Source organism: Condylura cristata, unplaced genomic scaffold (genome assembly GCF_000260355.1).
Source record: "Condylura cristata isolate star-nosed mole 26May11 unplaced genomic scaffold, ConCri1.0 scaffold00024, whole genome shotgun sequence".
NCBI classification, from domain to species: Eukaryota; Metazoa; Chordata; class Mammalia; order Eulipotyphla; family Talpidae; genus Condylura; species Condylura cristata.
The window spans coordinates 17,019,402-17,033,758 of NW_004567125.1; the positions used below are offsets into that span (position 1 = coordinate 17,019,402).

The 14,357-nt window shown below is 35.6% G+C and overlaps 1 protein-coding gene across 5 annotated transcripts in view; it reads left to right on the forward strand.

Moving 5' to 3' along the window:
- The window catches only part of DNM3 (dynamin 3), a 484,254-nt gene that overhangs the window by 75,028 nt on the left and 394,869 nt on the right, over positions 1–14,357 (forward strand). For all 5 annotated transcript variants that reach the window (XM_012728988.1, XM_004688484.2, XM_004688483.2 and 2 more), the window contains exon 2: positions 4,855–4,928. In XM_012728988.1, the coding sequence (XP_012584442.1) occupies positions 4,855–4,928 (74 nt within the window). The remainder of the gene's footprint in view (positions 1–4,854; positions 4,929–14,357) is intronic.

Sequence of the window (14,357 nt, forward strand, 5' to 3'; positions counted from 1 at the left end):
TTTTTTTTCCTATGGTGGTTGTGTTTTTGCAAAGTTGCCATGTGTTGCATTTCATTTGATCTATAGTTTCATCACAGCTTTTAGGAGAATCTGCCCATTCAATGGTATGCATGGCTTTGTGTTCATTCGAGGGCTCATGGGCTCACTCTCTTCCCAGCCCCGGCCCCCCCTCCATAACTCACACAGCAGGAGAGTGCTGGGCATATGGTTTTCATGCTGCTGGATCATTGGAATGACAAGAATTTTCAGGATGCCAGATTACAGTAATTCGGTAGAAGAGAAATTTCTTTCCATTGCTTATTGCATTTCAGATACTTCAGTGAAGTCAGGAGACGGATTTGACCACCAAATCTTTTGACTTTTGGTCAGAATGTATATATTAGAGGTAGGACCTTTCAGAGCCACTAAGGGGACCAGTAAGTGTGAGTTAGTAAGAAGGGAGGTGGGTACTGAATCCATTTATTGTTCTTATTGCCCAGTTTTGTTTACTTAATAAAAGAAGAGAGAAACATCAGATATATTTGTAGGCTTACTTTTCAGCCAGATATATGATAATTATTTGCTATATAATAAGATGTTTCATACTTTGTTTTTAATAATGTTCAAGAGGATTGTTACTAAATCTGCTTTGTAAATACACAGCCATAAGCCTGAGTTGAAACAGATAATGGCACAGGGGTAGAAACTAACCTTTTTTTCTTCTTCCTTTCTTCCTTCTTTCTACCTTTTTTTTTTTAAAGAAATATTTTATTGACTTCTTAAATGGTGTTAGACATTAAAGAACTGTATATTTCTCTTAGGCATCTATTACATCCTCAAGCCTAGTTCATGGTATAATAACTCAGACAGATTTCCCAACTTCCCCTCCCCTCCCCCATCTCCAGCTCTGTGGAGGTTTTGTTCCCTTTATTCTTTTTGAGTCCCAAAGTAATGTTTTCCTTTTTGGTTGGAGGCACAGAGTAGATGCTCTGCTTATTTTAATAAGCTTTAAATATTAAAAAAAAATATTTATGCATACACAACTGGGGTGCAGGGGTGGTATGAAGATTGACTAGAGACAAATTGTGGGGAGCAGAACAGGCAGATTGATGAAGTACATTGCTAAGGGGTGCAGTGGGTGGGACAGGAGATGTCTCAAGGGCCATGTGGGTCACCTTCAGGGTTGAGGATTTAACTCTCACTGAAGTGGCTGCAGCTCGCTTATGGTGCTGTGCTTTAAACCGTTGTGCTACCAGGGAGAGCCCTAATTTTAACTGTTTTTAAAAAACATTTGAGGCCCTCCCTGTTCTGCTTCCCAATCTGTTACTGGTGAAGCCTCTCACTACCCATGCATCTCTGGCTTGTACCCCAGTTCTGTATGCATAAATAAATAAATCTTAAAAAAAATCTGAACTAGCAAATATTCTAAGATAACTCTTATAGGAAATTAAGAGTATTTAACTATATATACATATAGATATTTTCAAAAGGAGTCTATCATTCTGTCTCTTCTGAATGCCAGCGTAGTTTTTCTGTACTCTTCTTAAATGGTTTCCTATAACTGCCTTTGTCTTCCCATTTAGCTTCAAACTCCTTTTGTCTAAGGAGCACAGGGTCATGCCCACAACATCTCTGTACTTCTTAGCTCCTCACTATTTTTTTCCCCAATAGGTGATATTATTTGTTTTTGATGGCATTTGTTTAGCAAATAAGTGTCCATGCTTTCACTAATTCTTTTAGTCACATAAAGTGACATTGTAAATTAAAAAACTCTGGGAATTAAAGAATTAGTTCATTATCTTAGTTAAGAGACTGTTCAGTATTATTTCCTCCATTAGAGTTTACACTAGTACTTAGAAAATTAATGAGTTGTAGTGGGGAAATTTTACTAAATTTTATTTCTGCGACTCTCCATTCTAAAGTATTGGTGCAATTGAGTTTCCCTGGTGGCCTAGGAACTAAGTCTCAGTGCTATCACCACAACATCCTGAGTTCTATTCCAGCCAGGGAACTGACCCACATGGCACAACAGACCTCTTTTGTCTTGCCAGCTGCTCCTCTCAGCAGTGTGTTTCAGTAAATCTGCCTGTTCTGTCCACACACTGTCTCTGGTTAAATCCTCTTACCCCCCTCATTAATAAATAAAGTGTTGCTGAAGTTGAAGACTTGCCTTTTGCAGCATTCTCCCTGGCTTTTACCAATTTTATAAGCTGCTGGTTATTTAAATACCATCTGTGTTGAAGCTCCATTCTGCTGCATTTCCTACAAAACTCATATATACGTTATCACCCACAAATTATTGAGTAGCATATTCTAACTTGCAACCATTGGTTCTTAAAACACCAGAATCCTCTGGAATTGGTGAAGTGTACCTGTTCCTTCCCTTGAACTTTCTCAGTCTGTATGCTTAGGCTGGGACCCGGGCCTCTGTGGTTGCAATATTTACTGTGGATTCTGGAACCACTTCTTGAGAAATATTGCCATTGAGTCCGAATTGTATTTTTTCTTCAAAGATTTATTTATTTTATACATACAGAACTGGGTATAGGCCAGAGGTGTGGGGAATGAGAAGATTCACCAGAGACAAAAGGGGGAGCAGAACAGGCAAATGTACTGAAATACACTGTTGAGGGGAGCAGTGGGCGGGTTAGGAGAGGTCTGCCATGCCATGTGGGTCACCCCCTTGGCAGGGTATCGAACTCGTGCTGCAGTGACTGAGATAGCTTCATAGTGCTGTGCTTTAACCTGTTGTGCCACCAGGGAGGGCCACCTCCAGGGCGGGGGTCGAACTCATGCTGAAGTGGCTTTAGCTTCTTAGTGCTGTGCTTCAGCCTGCTGCATCACCGCACCACCAGGGAGGGCCCAGTGTGTGTGTGTGAGTGTTTTAACAATAATGATTCATCTGAAATTTGTGAGGCATTCTAAATGTGTTTAAAAACTGTGTTTTAAATATGTTTATGAATTCTCTGATACTGCAGAATCAGTAATGATTTATGGGGCTTTGTAGATGTGTAATACTTGGTGATTTCATTAGTCTAGTGTGTTTTAACATGCTATTTAAAACACAGCTTTATTTATGAAAAATTCACATTTATCAGAAAGAACAAATAATGGATTCCAAGATTTACCTTGCTATTAATTTCTCCATGCACAATACTTGTCTTTTTTTGATCCTACATTTTAAAGATTTATTTATGCAAATGAGAGCTAGGGTACAGGCTAGAGGTGTTGGGGGGGGGGCGGCGGTGAGAGGATTCACCAGAATGGGGAGCAGAACTTAATGAATTGACTGAAATACACTACTGAGAGGAACAGTGGGTGAGACAGGAGAGGTCTGCTGTGCTGTGTGGGGCAGCTCCATTTGCCAGGGATCTATCTTAAGTCACAGTGGCTACTGATAGCTTCGTAGAGCTGAGACTCAACCCCTTGAGCCACCAGAGAGATCCTGATCCCACATTTTTTGTGTAACCTTTTATTACAGAAAATTTTCAGGATATTTCTTTAGTAATGGTCAGTGTTTGATGGTGCTAATATTTAACTTGAAACTGGATAGTGCATTGAATTTTCAAATTTCCAGAGAGTTTAAGGAATAATTGCTGTTGCAAATTTTTTATTGATGCTGATTATCTGAAAATAAAAATGAATCGAAAATTTACAGAAATTTAAGAAGAACTTATATAATTCTGGCTAAACGAAGGAGTGATGTATTCCAGGAAAAACATTTGTTATTTCTTGTCTTCTTAATAATAGCTATACTAACTAATGTAATTGTGCTTTTGATTTGCGTTTGCCTTAAGATTAGTGATGTTGAGTATCTTTTCATGTGCCTGTTTGCCATTATGTTTCTTTTTAGAAATCTATTCAGATTCTCTGGCCATTTTTAAATTGCATTGTTTGTATGCCTTTACTATTGAGTTGCATGAATGTTTTGCACATTTTTTGATATCAATTCATTGTCAAATATATGTTTGCAAATATATCTTCCTTTTATTAGGTTGCCTTTTCTTTTTGTTGATTTATTTTATGATGCAGAAATTTTATTTAATGCTTTAGTTTCATTTGTCACACGCTGCTGTCCAATTTATTATAGACAGTCCTCTGCCCATTATATATTCATAAATTCTTTGTTGTATTTTTTTCAAACATTATTAGTTTTTCAGTCATTTACATAATTATATAATTTGGGGAGTACAACTTTATTCCTACATATGTGCATATACATCTCTTTCCCTCCACCAAAACCCTAGCGTTTTGTTATAAATTCATTGACTATAAACGTGGGATTTTACATATGTAGTCTCCACTATGTTCTATTGATCCTTTTTTTTTTTTAAATATCAGTATCATACTATTTTGATTACTATAACTTGATAACAGTTTGAAGTCAGGGCATGCGATGTCTCCATTTTTGCTTTTTGCCTAAATTATTTATAGTCTTGTGATTTCAAACAAATTTTAGGATTATTTTTTGTTCAACTTCTGTGAGTACTGACAATGGAATTTTTTAAAGATTTATTTATTTATGCATCCAGGAACTGGTGTACAGGCCAGAGATGAGGGGGTGAGAGGATTCACCAAGACCGAGTCGGGAGCAGAATAGGCAGATCTACTGAAGTACATTGGTGAGGGGAGCAGCAGGCGGGTCAGGAGAGGTCTGCTGTACTACAGGTGTCACCTCCCTGGCTGGTGCTCGAACTCTTGCTGTAGTGGCTGTGGGTAGCTTCATAGTGCTGTGCTTTTACCCATTTCACCACCAGGGAGGGCGCCTGACACTGGAATTTTGATAGGGGTTTTCTGTAGAAGTTTCTTTATAAATTTGTAGCTAAAATTCTTGAAAATGACCTAATGTATTATTTTCTTCTTCTTTTTTTTAAGGGACTTTCTCCCTCGAGGGTCAGGCATTGTAACGCGGAGGCCTCTTGTGCTACAACTGGTTACTTCCAAAGCAGGTAAGGAATGAGGATATTTGCCACATGGGTGAGTGTGTTCCATGTTTCCTGTTACCTCCATTCCTGGGTGTTGGGTTATAACAACAGAAACATTTTTGTGATCACTCTTGTTAGTAGATGGGAGCATTTCTCCCCACGCCCACCCAGAATGCTTCCTTCTTCTTTGTTCTTTTGATTTCTTTGGTTGCCCTATAGGAAAAGTCTTTCTATGTATATATATATATATTATATTTATATATATATGTATGTATATATATAATTTGTCCTTTACTATTTTAACTCCTGAAAATATAATTTTATATTTGTGATCCAATATATAATTTTAAATTAAAGCAGCACAGCCACTTACACCCCTGTTGTACATATCCTTCCTGTGTGTATCTAATATACTGAGTTTACCTCTCTTTAATCATATGATAAACTTGACAAGCCAGCAAGGTTTGTTTTTATTTTTTATTTCATAGCAACAGGCAATTTTGAATTTTTTATGCTTATTTGGTGTTTGTATTTTCTCCTTTGTTAGTTGCAGACTTTTATCTTCTCCCATTTCTTTCTGAGGATTTTACCATTTTCCCTGTCAATTTCTTGGAAAACTTAAGATTTAAGCATTATAAACTACAAAAGCCAATGTCATGAAAGCTTGCCCGTGTTTTTTCGTAAGAATTGAATAGTTTTGTTCTTGCACCTAGGTATTTTTTTTGAAATATATATATATACATATACATATATATATATATATTTATAACAGTTTATTTTACATTTTTACATTTTTTTTCCATCTCAATTGTAGTCCCCGTGGGTTTCCTATCACCAAGTCACCCATGTGCCATCACCATTATCCCGTGCACTTCCCTCCCCCTTCACCGTTTTTGATCCCATTCCCCACACCACCCCCGCAAAATGTCTCTGGTATATGGGTGTTCATTATTCTTGTTATTTTCTCACCTGGTCCATTATACTCCTACTATGAGTGAAACCATCCGGTATTTTTCTTTCTCTTTCTGGCTTATCTCACTAAGCATGATCTTTTCCAGCTCCATCCAAGTTGCTGCAAAAGACATGTGTTTCTCTTTTTTTGGTTGCTGAGTAATATTCCATTGTATATATGTACCACATCTTTTTAATCCAGTCATCTACTTTTGGGCAATTGTGCTGCTTCCATGTTTTTCCAATTGTAAATAAAGCAGCAATAAACATGGGGGTGCAGTATCTTTTTCAATCAGTGTTTTTGTGTCTTTTGGGTAGATACCTAGGAGTGGGATTGCTGGGTTGTAGGGAAGCTCCATGTTTAGCAGTTTGAGGAACCTCCAAACAGTTTTCCATAGTGGTTGTACTAGTTTGCATTCCCACCAGCAGTGCAGGAGAGTTCCTTTGAAATATTTTTTGATAGACAGTATAAGTGCCCCAATTCACTTTACACATGTGGACATATAGTTGTCCCATGAAAGGACTTCTTCCCCCACTGTATGGATTTGGTACCCTTGTTGAAATCAGTTGGCTATATACTTCTGGAGTCTCAAGTGTATTAAATTGACGTTTGTGTCTGTATTTGTGCTGGTGCCTTACAGTTCCAATCACCCTTGATTGTACTGTTTTAATATTGGGAAGTATGAGTTCCTTTATTTTTTCTTTTTCAAGTTTGTTTTGGCGATCTGAAACTCTGTATAAAAAACTCTGTATGAACATGGGGATCAACTTATTTTATCCCAGGAATTCAAGCTTGATTTAATATGTGAATGTCAGCTGAAGTAATGCATCCTATCAATAGAATGAAAAACAAAAATTGTAGTATCATCTCAATAGCCTCAGAAAAAACAATTAAAAGTATCCCATAACTTGTCATGGTAAAACATTAAAAAACTAGGAATGGCAGGAAACTTCCTCCACCTATGAAGTCATGTGCAAGAGCTCTTAGTGGTGAAAGAATGAATGTTCTCTAAGGTCAGGAACAAAACAATCCATGTTTGCCACTTCTATTCAGTTTTGTACCAGAGTTTGTAGCCACTTGAACAAGAGAAGAAATACAAGAGAAGGCATCCATATTGGATGGTAGGAATAAAATTATCTCTATTTGCAGTTAATATGGTCATGTACATAAAAGTCCCTAGATAATCCATTAAAAACTGTTAGTATTAATAAACAAGTTCAGTAAGATTGCAAGGTACATGATCAATAGACAGAAAAGTAGCTGTATTGTCTTATACTTGCAGTACTTAATAAAAAATGAAAATATGAAAAGAATTTATTTATCATAAAGTCAAAAAGAATATACTACATTGAAATAAAATTAACAATCTATGCAAATCTTATGCACTGAAAATTGAAAAACATTGTTGAAAGCAATTAACGAATATCTAAATAATTTGTAAAATATTCTGTGTTCAGAATTCCTATTATAATTACAGCATGTTTTATTTGTAATGATTTAGGTGATCTTAAGTCATTTTTTAATGTTAAAAAATATATACACATATGATCCAAAAAATGCAGTCATTTGAAAAAAGTAAATTATAAATCTACCATGTACAGTCACTGTTCTAAGCTCTAGAGATATTGCAGTAACTAGGACAAAGTTCCTGTCCTTCTGGTGATTTAGTTGTATAAATTTTATAGTCTGGTTATATAATTTTTAATGTACAAATTTTACCTTTTTATATTTATTGAATCTGGGATAGAGGCTCGAGGTACAGGGGCAGTGAGAGGATTCACCAGAGACTGAGTAGGAAGCAGAACAGGCAGATTGATGGAGTACATTGCTGGGGGGAGCGGTGGCCTGGTTGAGAGTTCTGCTGCACCATGTGGGTCATCTCTGGGTGTGAGGATTGAACTCACTGAAGCTACTGCGGCTAGCTTGTAGTGCTGTGTTCTAACCCACTGTGCCACCGGGGAGGGCCCACTTTTAATCTTCTTAAATATTTAGTAGTTCTTTGAAATTTTCATGTATGCTAAAATATTTTTTTTCTCAGGTTCCTTTGTCTTATGTTACATTTTACTGACTGTATTCCTGAATGTTGTTTTTATTTCATTATACCAATACCTCTATACTTTATTTGAGGGAGGGGTTTATAATTTGCTCTAATATTTAATCTGTTACAACTGTGTTGTGTAGTCCTCCCCTCATTATTTATTTAAGCATTAAAAAAAGATTTATTTATTATACATACAGAATTTGGTACAAGTACACTGCTGAGGGGAGTAGCAGGTGGGTCAGGAGAGGTCTGCCACGTGGATCACCTCTCAGGCAGGGATTGAACTCATGCTGAAGTGGCTTTAGCTTCTTAGTACTTCACCACCAGGGAGGGCCCTGTTATTTATATTTATATTTATTTAGGGATTCTTTTTTTATGTGGAAAAGTTCAGAATAATTTTGTAAAAACAAGTGTATTGCCACTAGAACTATTTTAAACCTGTAGCTTTATTAAAAATATGTGGTATCTTTAAATAGTCATTATTTTTTCGAATCCACAGACCATCCTCCTTCATTTGTTAAAAAATTTTTTTTGTATTTCTTAGTAAAATTCTTGATGTTCTTTATATAACATCCATACCTTTCTATTTAGGGTATTTATATTAATTTTTTGTTGGTACTTTTGTAATTTCACCAATTCAAGAGAATTCCTTTTCTTTCTCTCTGTGTACATCTATCTATTGTTGACTTATGGAAAAGAAAGCTATTTTAGTTAGCATAAAGTTAATTGAGTAAATTTGTTTCTTACTACTTTTACCTATTAGCTTTGAAACCCTTAAAATCCCAGTGACATAATTTAGGTTCTGTTTGCAACTAAGGAGGGCTCTAGCCAGGCTTTTTACAAAAGTTTATGGCTCAGGGATCCAGAGAATAGCCTGGACACTGAAGAGCCTGGATGAGGCTAGATTTGAGCCTGTGGTGGTTCTGGTCAGACGCTTGGAATGTCAGGACCATGTGGATGTTTTGTACCCTAACACAGAGACTTTCTGCCATTAGATCTGGAAACTCTTTTAAAAGGATTTCTAAGCTCAGGATAGGAAATGTGTGGAAAATTATAATAATAAGTAGCTACCATTTTTTGTACATTAATTATGTAGCAGCCCTGTGCACTGTGCCCTTTTACTTAATCTTTACAAGAATCTTCTGAGATAGATATTATGATTTCTATTTTAGGAAAGAGCCCCAGCATAGGTTAGCAGTTTATGTAAGCTTACAACTGTTGATATAAGTGGAGATTAGTATCTTTCGGACACTGTCAATATTGCATCTTTTAAAATAGGAAACACAGACATTATATTTGCAGGACCCACATATTTTTATAGTGTGCTTTCATGTAAAGGAGTATGAATAGGTGGCTAGTAAATATTGGAATTGTTCAGTTTACAATTACTATCTAATTTCCAACATAATGTTCACACGGTAATATGTAATTGCTTATCTCTTCCTGCTCCTGGCTCTATGTCTTATAGACATATAATTTATATATATATTTTTAAAGATTTATTTATTTATTCATACAGAATTGGGGTACAGGTCAGAGATGCAGAGGGTGAGAGGATTTACCAGAGACAGAGCAGGGAGCAGAACAGGCAGATCGAAGAAGTACACTGCTGAGGGGAGCAGCGGGCCGGTCAGAAGTCTGCCATGCCATGGCAGACTCCGCCGGGCCAGGGCAGGCGGGGGATCGAGCTCATGCAGAATTGGCTTAAGCTTCTTAGTGCAGTGCTTTAACCTGCTGTGCCACCAGGGAGGGCCCTAATTTATATAATTTTTAAAGAATATTTAGTACTTTGTACAGAAGAATATTCCAAGAAATCACATAGTATAGTGAGGAAGATGAGAAAAATATCACCTCTGTTAATAAGGTAAAAATTTTAAGTGATAGGATCATAGAAGTTTAGATTCAGAGGAAAGCATTAGAAGGTGTGATGTGGGGGGACAAAAGCCAGACAAAGCATTGATGAGGTGTTGGGCAAGTTCTGTGGGGTCAAGAGTAAAGGAGTAGAGGGAGGCTCTTTATAAGACAAGGGACATATTGCTGCAAGTGGTGTGAGTTTATCTTTTTTGATCACTAAAAAGTATTCCATCGTGTATTTATATATACCACAACTTTTTGACCCATTTCTCTATTTGGGGCCTTTTATGTTGTTTCTATATCTTAGCTATTGTAAATAGTGCTGCAACATGATGGAGCTGGAAGGGATTTTGCTAAGCAAAATAAGTCAAATGGGAAAAAGATAAATATTGGATGATTTTACTTATTTGTGAAATATAGAAAAACCTAACAAAATGTCCAAAGAAAGACAAAACTTGCAAGTAGATCGTAAATCTGAGGCATATGAGGGAGAGGAGTAAAATGGGGAGGGATGAGCATAAGGCATGAGGGAGATGGACCACAGGTGCCATGTTGTTTGGAGAATGAAGGAGATTACACCTGAGGGGAGAAGTCAAACACTGTACAAAAATGAACAACGATGTAATAAAATAAAAACATTAAAAAATTAACAAAAGACAAGGGGACAATTTTGAGTGCCTTCAGGTTAATCCAGTGCCAAGTGCTGGAATTCACTGTGCCAGTTCCTCAAGATCTGATTGTTCACCTCTTTTCCCATTTTGGTGTTCAGTGACATCATGGTAGTGGGCTGAGAATATTTATAGTAGAGAAATTGGCAAATGTTGCAGATCAGGGACATTTTTCCCCTCTTCTGTGCCAACCGGTAAACAATTATGAACACTTTACTAGTGTCTTTTTCAACACTGGTCTTACTATTTACTGGCTCATGACACATCAAGTTGAGAAAGCAGATATGCAATATTTTTGAATTGCTGAGTACATTGAAAGTGTCACTGCTTTAAGAAGAAATCTATTTGGAATTCGATCTGCTCCCTGAAAAAGAAGTGTTTTGTAAAGATAATAGAATCCAAGTCACTCTTTGTACTAAAAGTTGCTATTAAGGACTAAAAAAAGGAAAGCCTGTGGGGCATGGTAAAGGATAAGTACTTTTGTCTCCTGTAGAACATTTCTCTGTTAAAATATTTCTCTAGGTGTTATTATATTGCTGTACTTGCCATTATTTCAGTGACATTAATGTAAAAAAAGAAGATATTAAAAATCAGAAATTACAACATGGATAAATTAAAGGTAATTGTTCAAATTACAGAAGCATTTTTTCTTTTGTAGATTTCTCTGCTGCTTCCTCCATTCATGCATGTCAAATATATTAATTCATAAAATTTGATTTTCCACCCTCACATTATACCAGTTGCACAATATGTGTCCATGTTTTAAAAATTGCATCTGACTTGAAATTTATTAAAGAATTATTATTACTCAGTGCTTTGAATCCTCAGTTGGAGTTGCTGCAAATGACCATTTTAATAAAGATGCTGAGGAGCAGAAGTCAGAAAAATGTTTTGGAGGTACTGGATATCTAGTAGGGTGAGGTGAAGACAAGAGGCAGCAGTGTGGAAGCAGCAGGAGACCTATGGCGGCAGCGTGTCACTGAGCTCTGAGCAAGTGGCTACACATGGGAGTCCATCTTCAAGTTAGCATGAAGAGCACCGAGTCTTGGTGGAACTGAACCAACAGCTGTTTGAAGAGATGGCTGTGCATTATAATGGTCAGGATATAATTAATTAAAGGGGAAAATGTCAACTTTTCACAGGTGAGATATTTTATTTATTTTTCAGCTGACTTACAATCAGAGGCGTAGGATCACATCTCCTCAGATGCATATCACCACCCCCAGCCACCACCCAAGCACACATAGACCTCTAGCTCTCCCCGTCATTCATGGGACTCTCTCCCTACTTTGCTCTTCACCCTCTGCCTCTCCTCTTTGTTAGTTTTAATTCTTGAGATTCCCAGCGTTTGTTATTAGTTTGGTTTGACTGTCACTTTTCTCCCTCTATATTTTACATATAAGTAAAACTATGTGATATGTCTTTTTCTGACTTATTTTGCTTAGCATTGTCCCTTCCAGTTCCATTCCTGTTGCAAATGGCAAGAGTTCATTTCTTTTTTTTTTTTTTAATTGCTGAGTAGACTTTTATTGTATATATAAACCATACCTTCTAAATCCATTCATCTGTCCTTGGGCACTTGGGTTGTTTCCTAATTTGGCTATGGTAAATAGTGCAACAATGAAAATAGGGTGCTCTCGAACTGCTGTTTTAGTATTCTTTCAGTAGAATTGCTGGTAGATCAGGGTTTAATATTTTGAAGTAATATTTTGAGATATTTTAAAGAAGTTTGAGAATTAATCTTTAAATTCAGGATTTGCTGAATAGTTTTATAAGTTATATTGTTACTTATAGAAAAAGTTAACTATTGATTTGAATAACAACACTAAAATACTTTAAAAAGTACATATTTATTTATTTTTTTTTTACATTTATATGTCTGAATTTAATTGAAATGGACTTCAGCAGAGCCCATCATCAAGCACATAATTTTTAATTCTGGACAATGCAACCATGAAAATAAATTCAAAATATTTGGTGGGAGAGTGGAGCAGTGGAGATATTAATTTTCCAAGAAGTTTGCCAAAAACGGGCCTCTTAGTGACTTAAGAGAATTGGTTTCATTTTTTATTTTTTTGCTGACAATATTTTAAATCTGTTATTTACCACTTTTCTTTTGCTACCTTATTTCTTGGCTCAAACACTAACTAAACTTTTATTAATAGACCTAGAATTTCTAGGTGTTTGTTGATGTACTTTCCAACATAAGGTTTAGAAGTATTTTCACTCAATTGTTAAAATTTTGAAAAAAGGCAGAGCTATTCTAAGCAAACCTGACCCAAATTTTATTTCTTTATAGTTAGCTGACTTGTCTTTAATTCCACTACATTTCTATCTAGAATATAAATGACTAAATTAAAGGAATTATATTTCTCTTTTCATTTCAAAGACAATGAAGAAATATTATGTTTAAGTAGCATTATTACTCGTGACTATGAAGTTAAGGTAACTTTTGCATTGGTGAGAATTTGGTGTGTGTGTTTTTTTGAAGGTTTCTCGATCTCTTATTTAAGTAATGGGAAGGTATTGAGAATTGTATCTGCCTCAAATATCCAATCAAAAATTATCGTTTCCTGACCTGAGATGCTTTTGGTCTGAAAATGTGTATACCAGAGCTATGTTTGCTTAATTAAAAAGGTAGGATGGAAGCAAACTATTAAGTTTCTTAATTGGGGACATCTGTTTTTTTTTTTTTTCTATCCTCCTTCTTACTCCTATTAAAAAGAAAAGGTTGTCTTGAAATAATTCATATTGATGAAGACTAAAAGGTAATATGTGGAATTGTTAGCTAGCACCTTTATAAACCTGTAAAGAAGAAGTTTGATTTTTAGTGGAAGAAAATAGTAGATTTGTTTTCCATCATGCCTCTGAATATAGTCAACTACTAATTACTAATTACCCACACTTTCCAACAAATGAGTATTTCTTGTGCTTAAAACTGCAAGTTGTAGGTGTTCCCTGTTTTTTTCATTTGTTGGATGAGTCTTAGTAACTTGGAATGCATTTTCTCCAACTTTTCTGTGGGTAAGCTCTATGCTTTTTAATGACATAGCCTATGTCCTAGGGCTGTAAGTTTAAGAAACTGTTTTGTTGTCTCAGTAGTATAAGAATAGACTATAGTTGAGCTACTTTACTGGCTTACAAGGTGATTTTGACCTAACTGAAGATGTTTATTTTGTGAAATGAACTAAATTCACATTAGGAACTTTTCAGATATTTGTGTTCATTTAATACTAACAGTCTTTTGCAAGCATGGTATAATGTCTTCTCACTATTTTCCCAGAATTTTCATTTTCATGTCTTTGGATTCACTGATTTATCTGTTCATTAAACTGACTTTGAATGCCCACAAGTACCATACACAACAGTTTGTGTCCTAAAACTATGTTTCAATTTTTTTTTTGCTACTCTCATCTTGACTAAAGAGAACAGATTTTATTTTTAAGAATCGGATAAGTAAAACACTGATAAAATGGTCTTTCTTATTTAATGTCAGTTTTTATTGCTCCATTATATAGGAATTGAGTTTATGCTGTTGTGTTTTGAAAAATAGAATTTAACAAGCTTGTATATCTGTAAGGCATGTTGAAAGCAATTTGAGAGTTTGTCTTTTGGAAGTTTCTATCTTAGGTCTTTAACCTAAGGCATACAACTGTAACTTCCATTTTAGATATCTATTTGCCCTTGTTACACTCTTCCTTATCAACCCCCTTTTTTAACATGTAAATATCTAACTTTTCATTCATAGTCATTATTTTAACATTTTATTTTACTATGTACCCCATCCATGACCATACTAGACTATGTACTCTTTTTATTGGCTAAGTATTAGTACAGGGTTCAGAGTGAGCATAAACATACTTTTTTTTTTTTAAAGATTTATTTTTTATTCATACAGAACTGGGGTACAGGCCAGATATGTGAAGGGTGAGAGGATT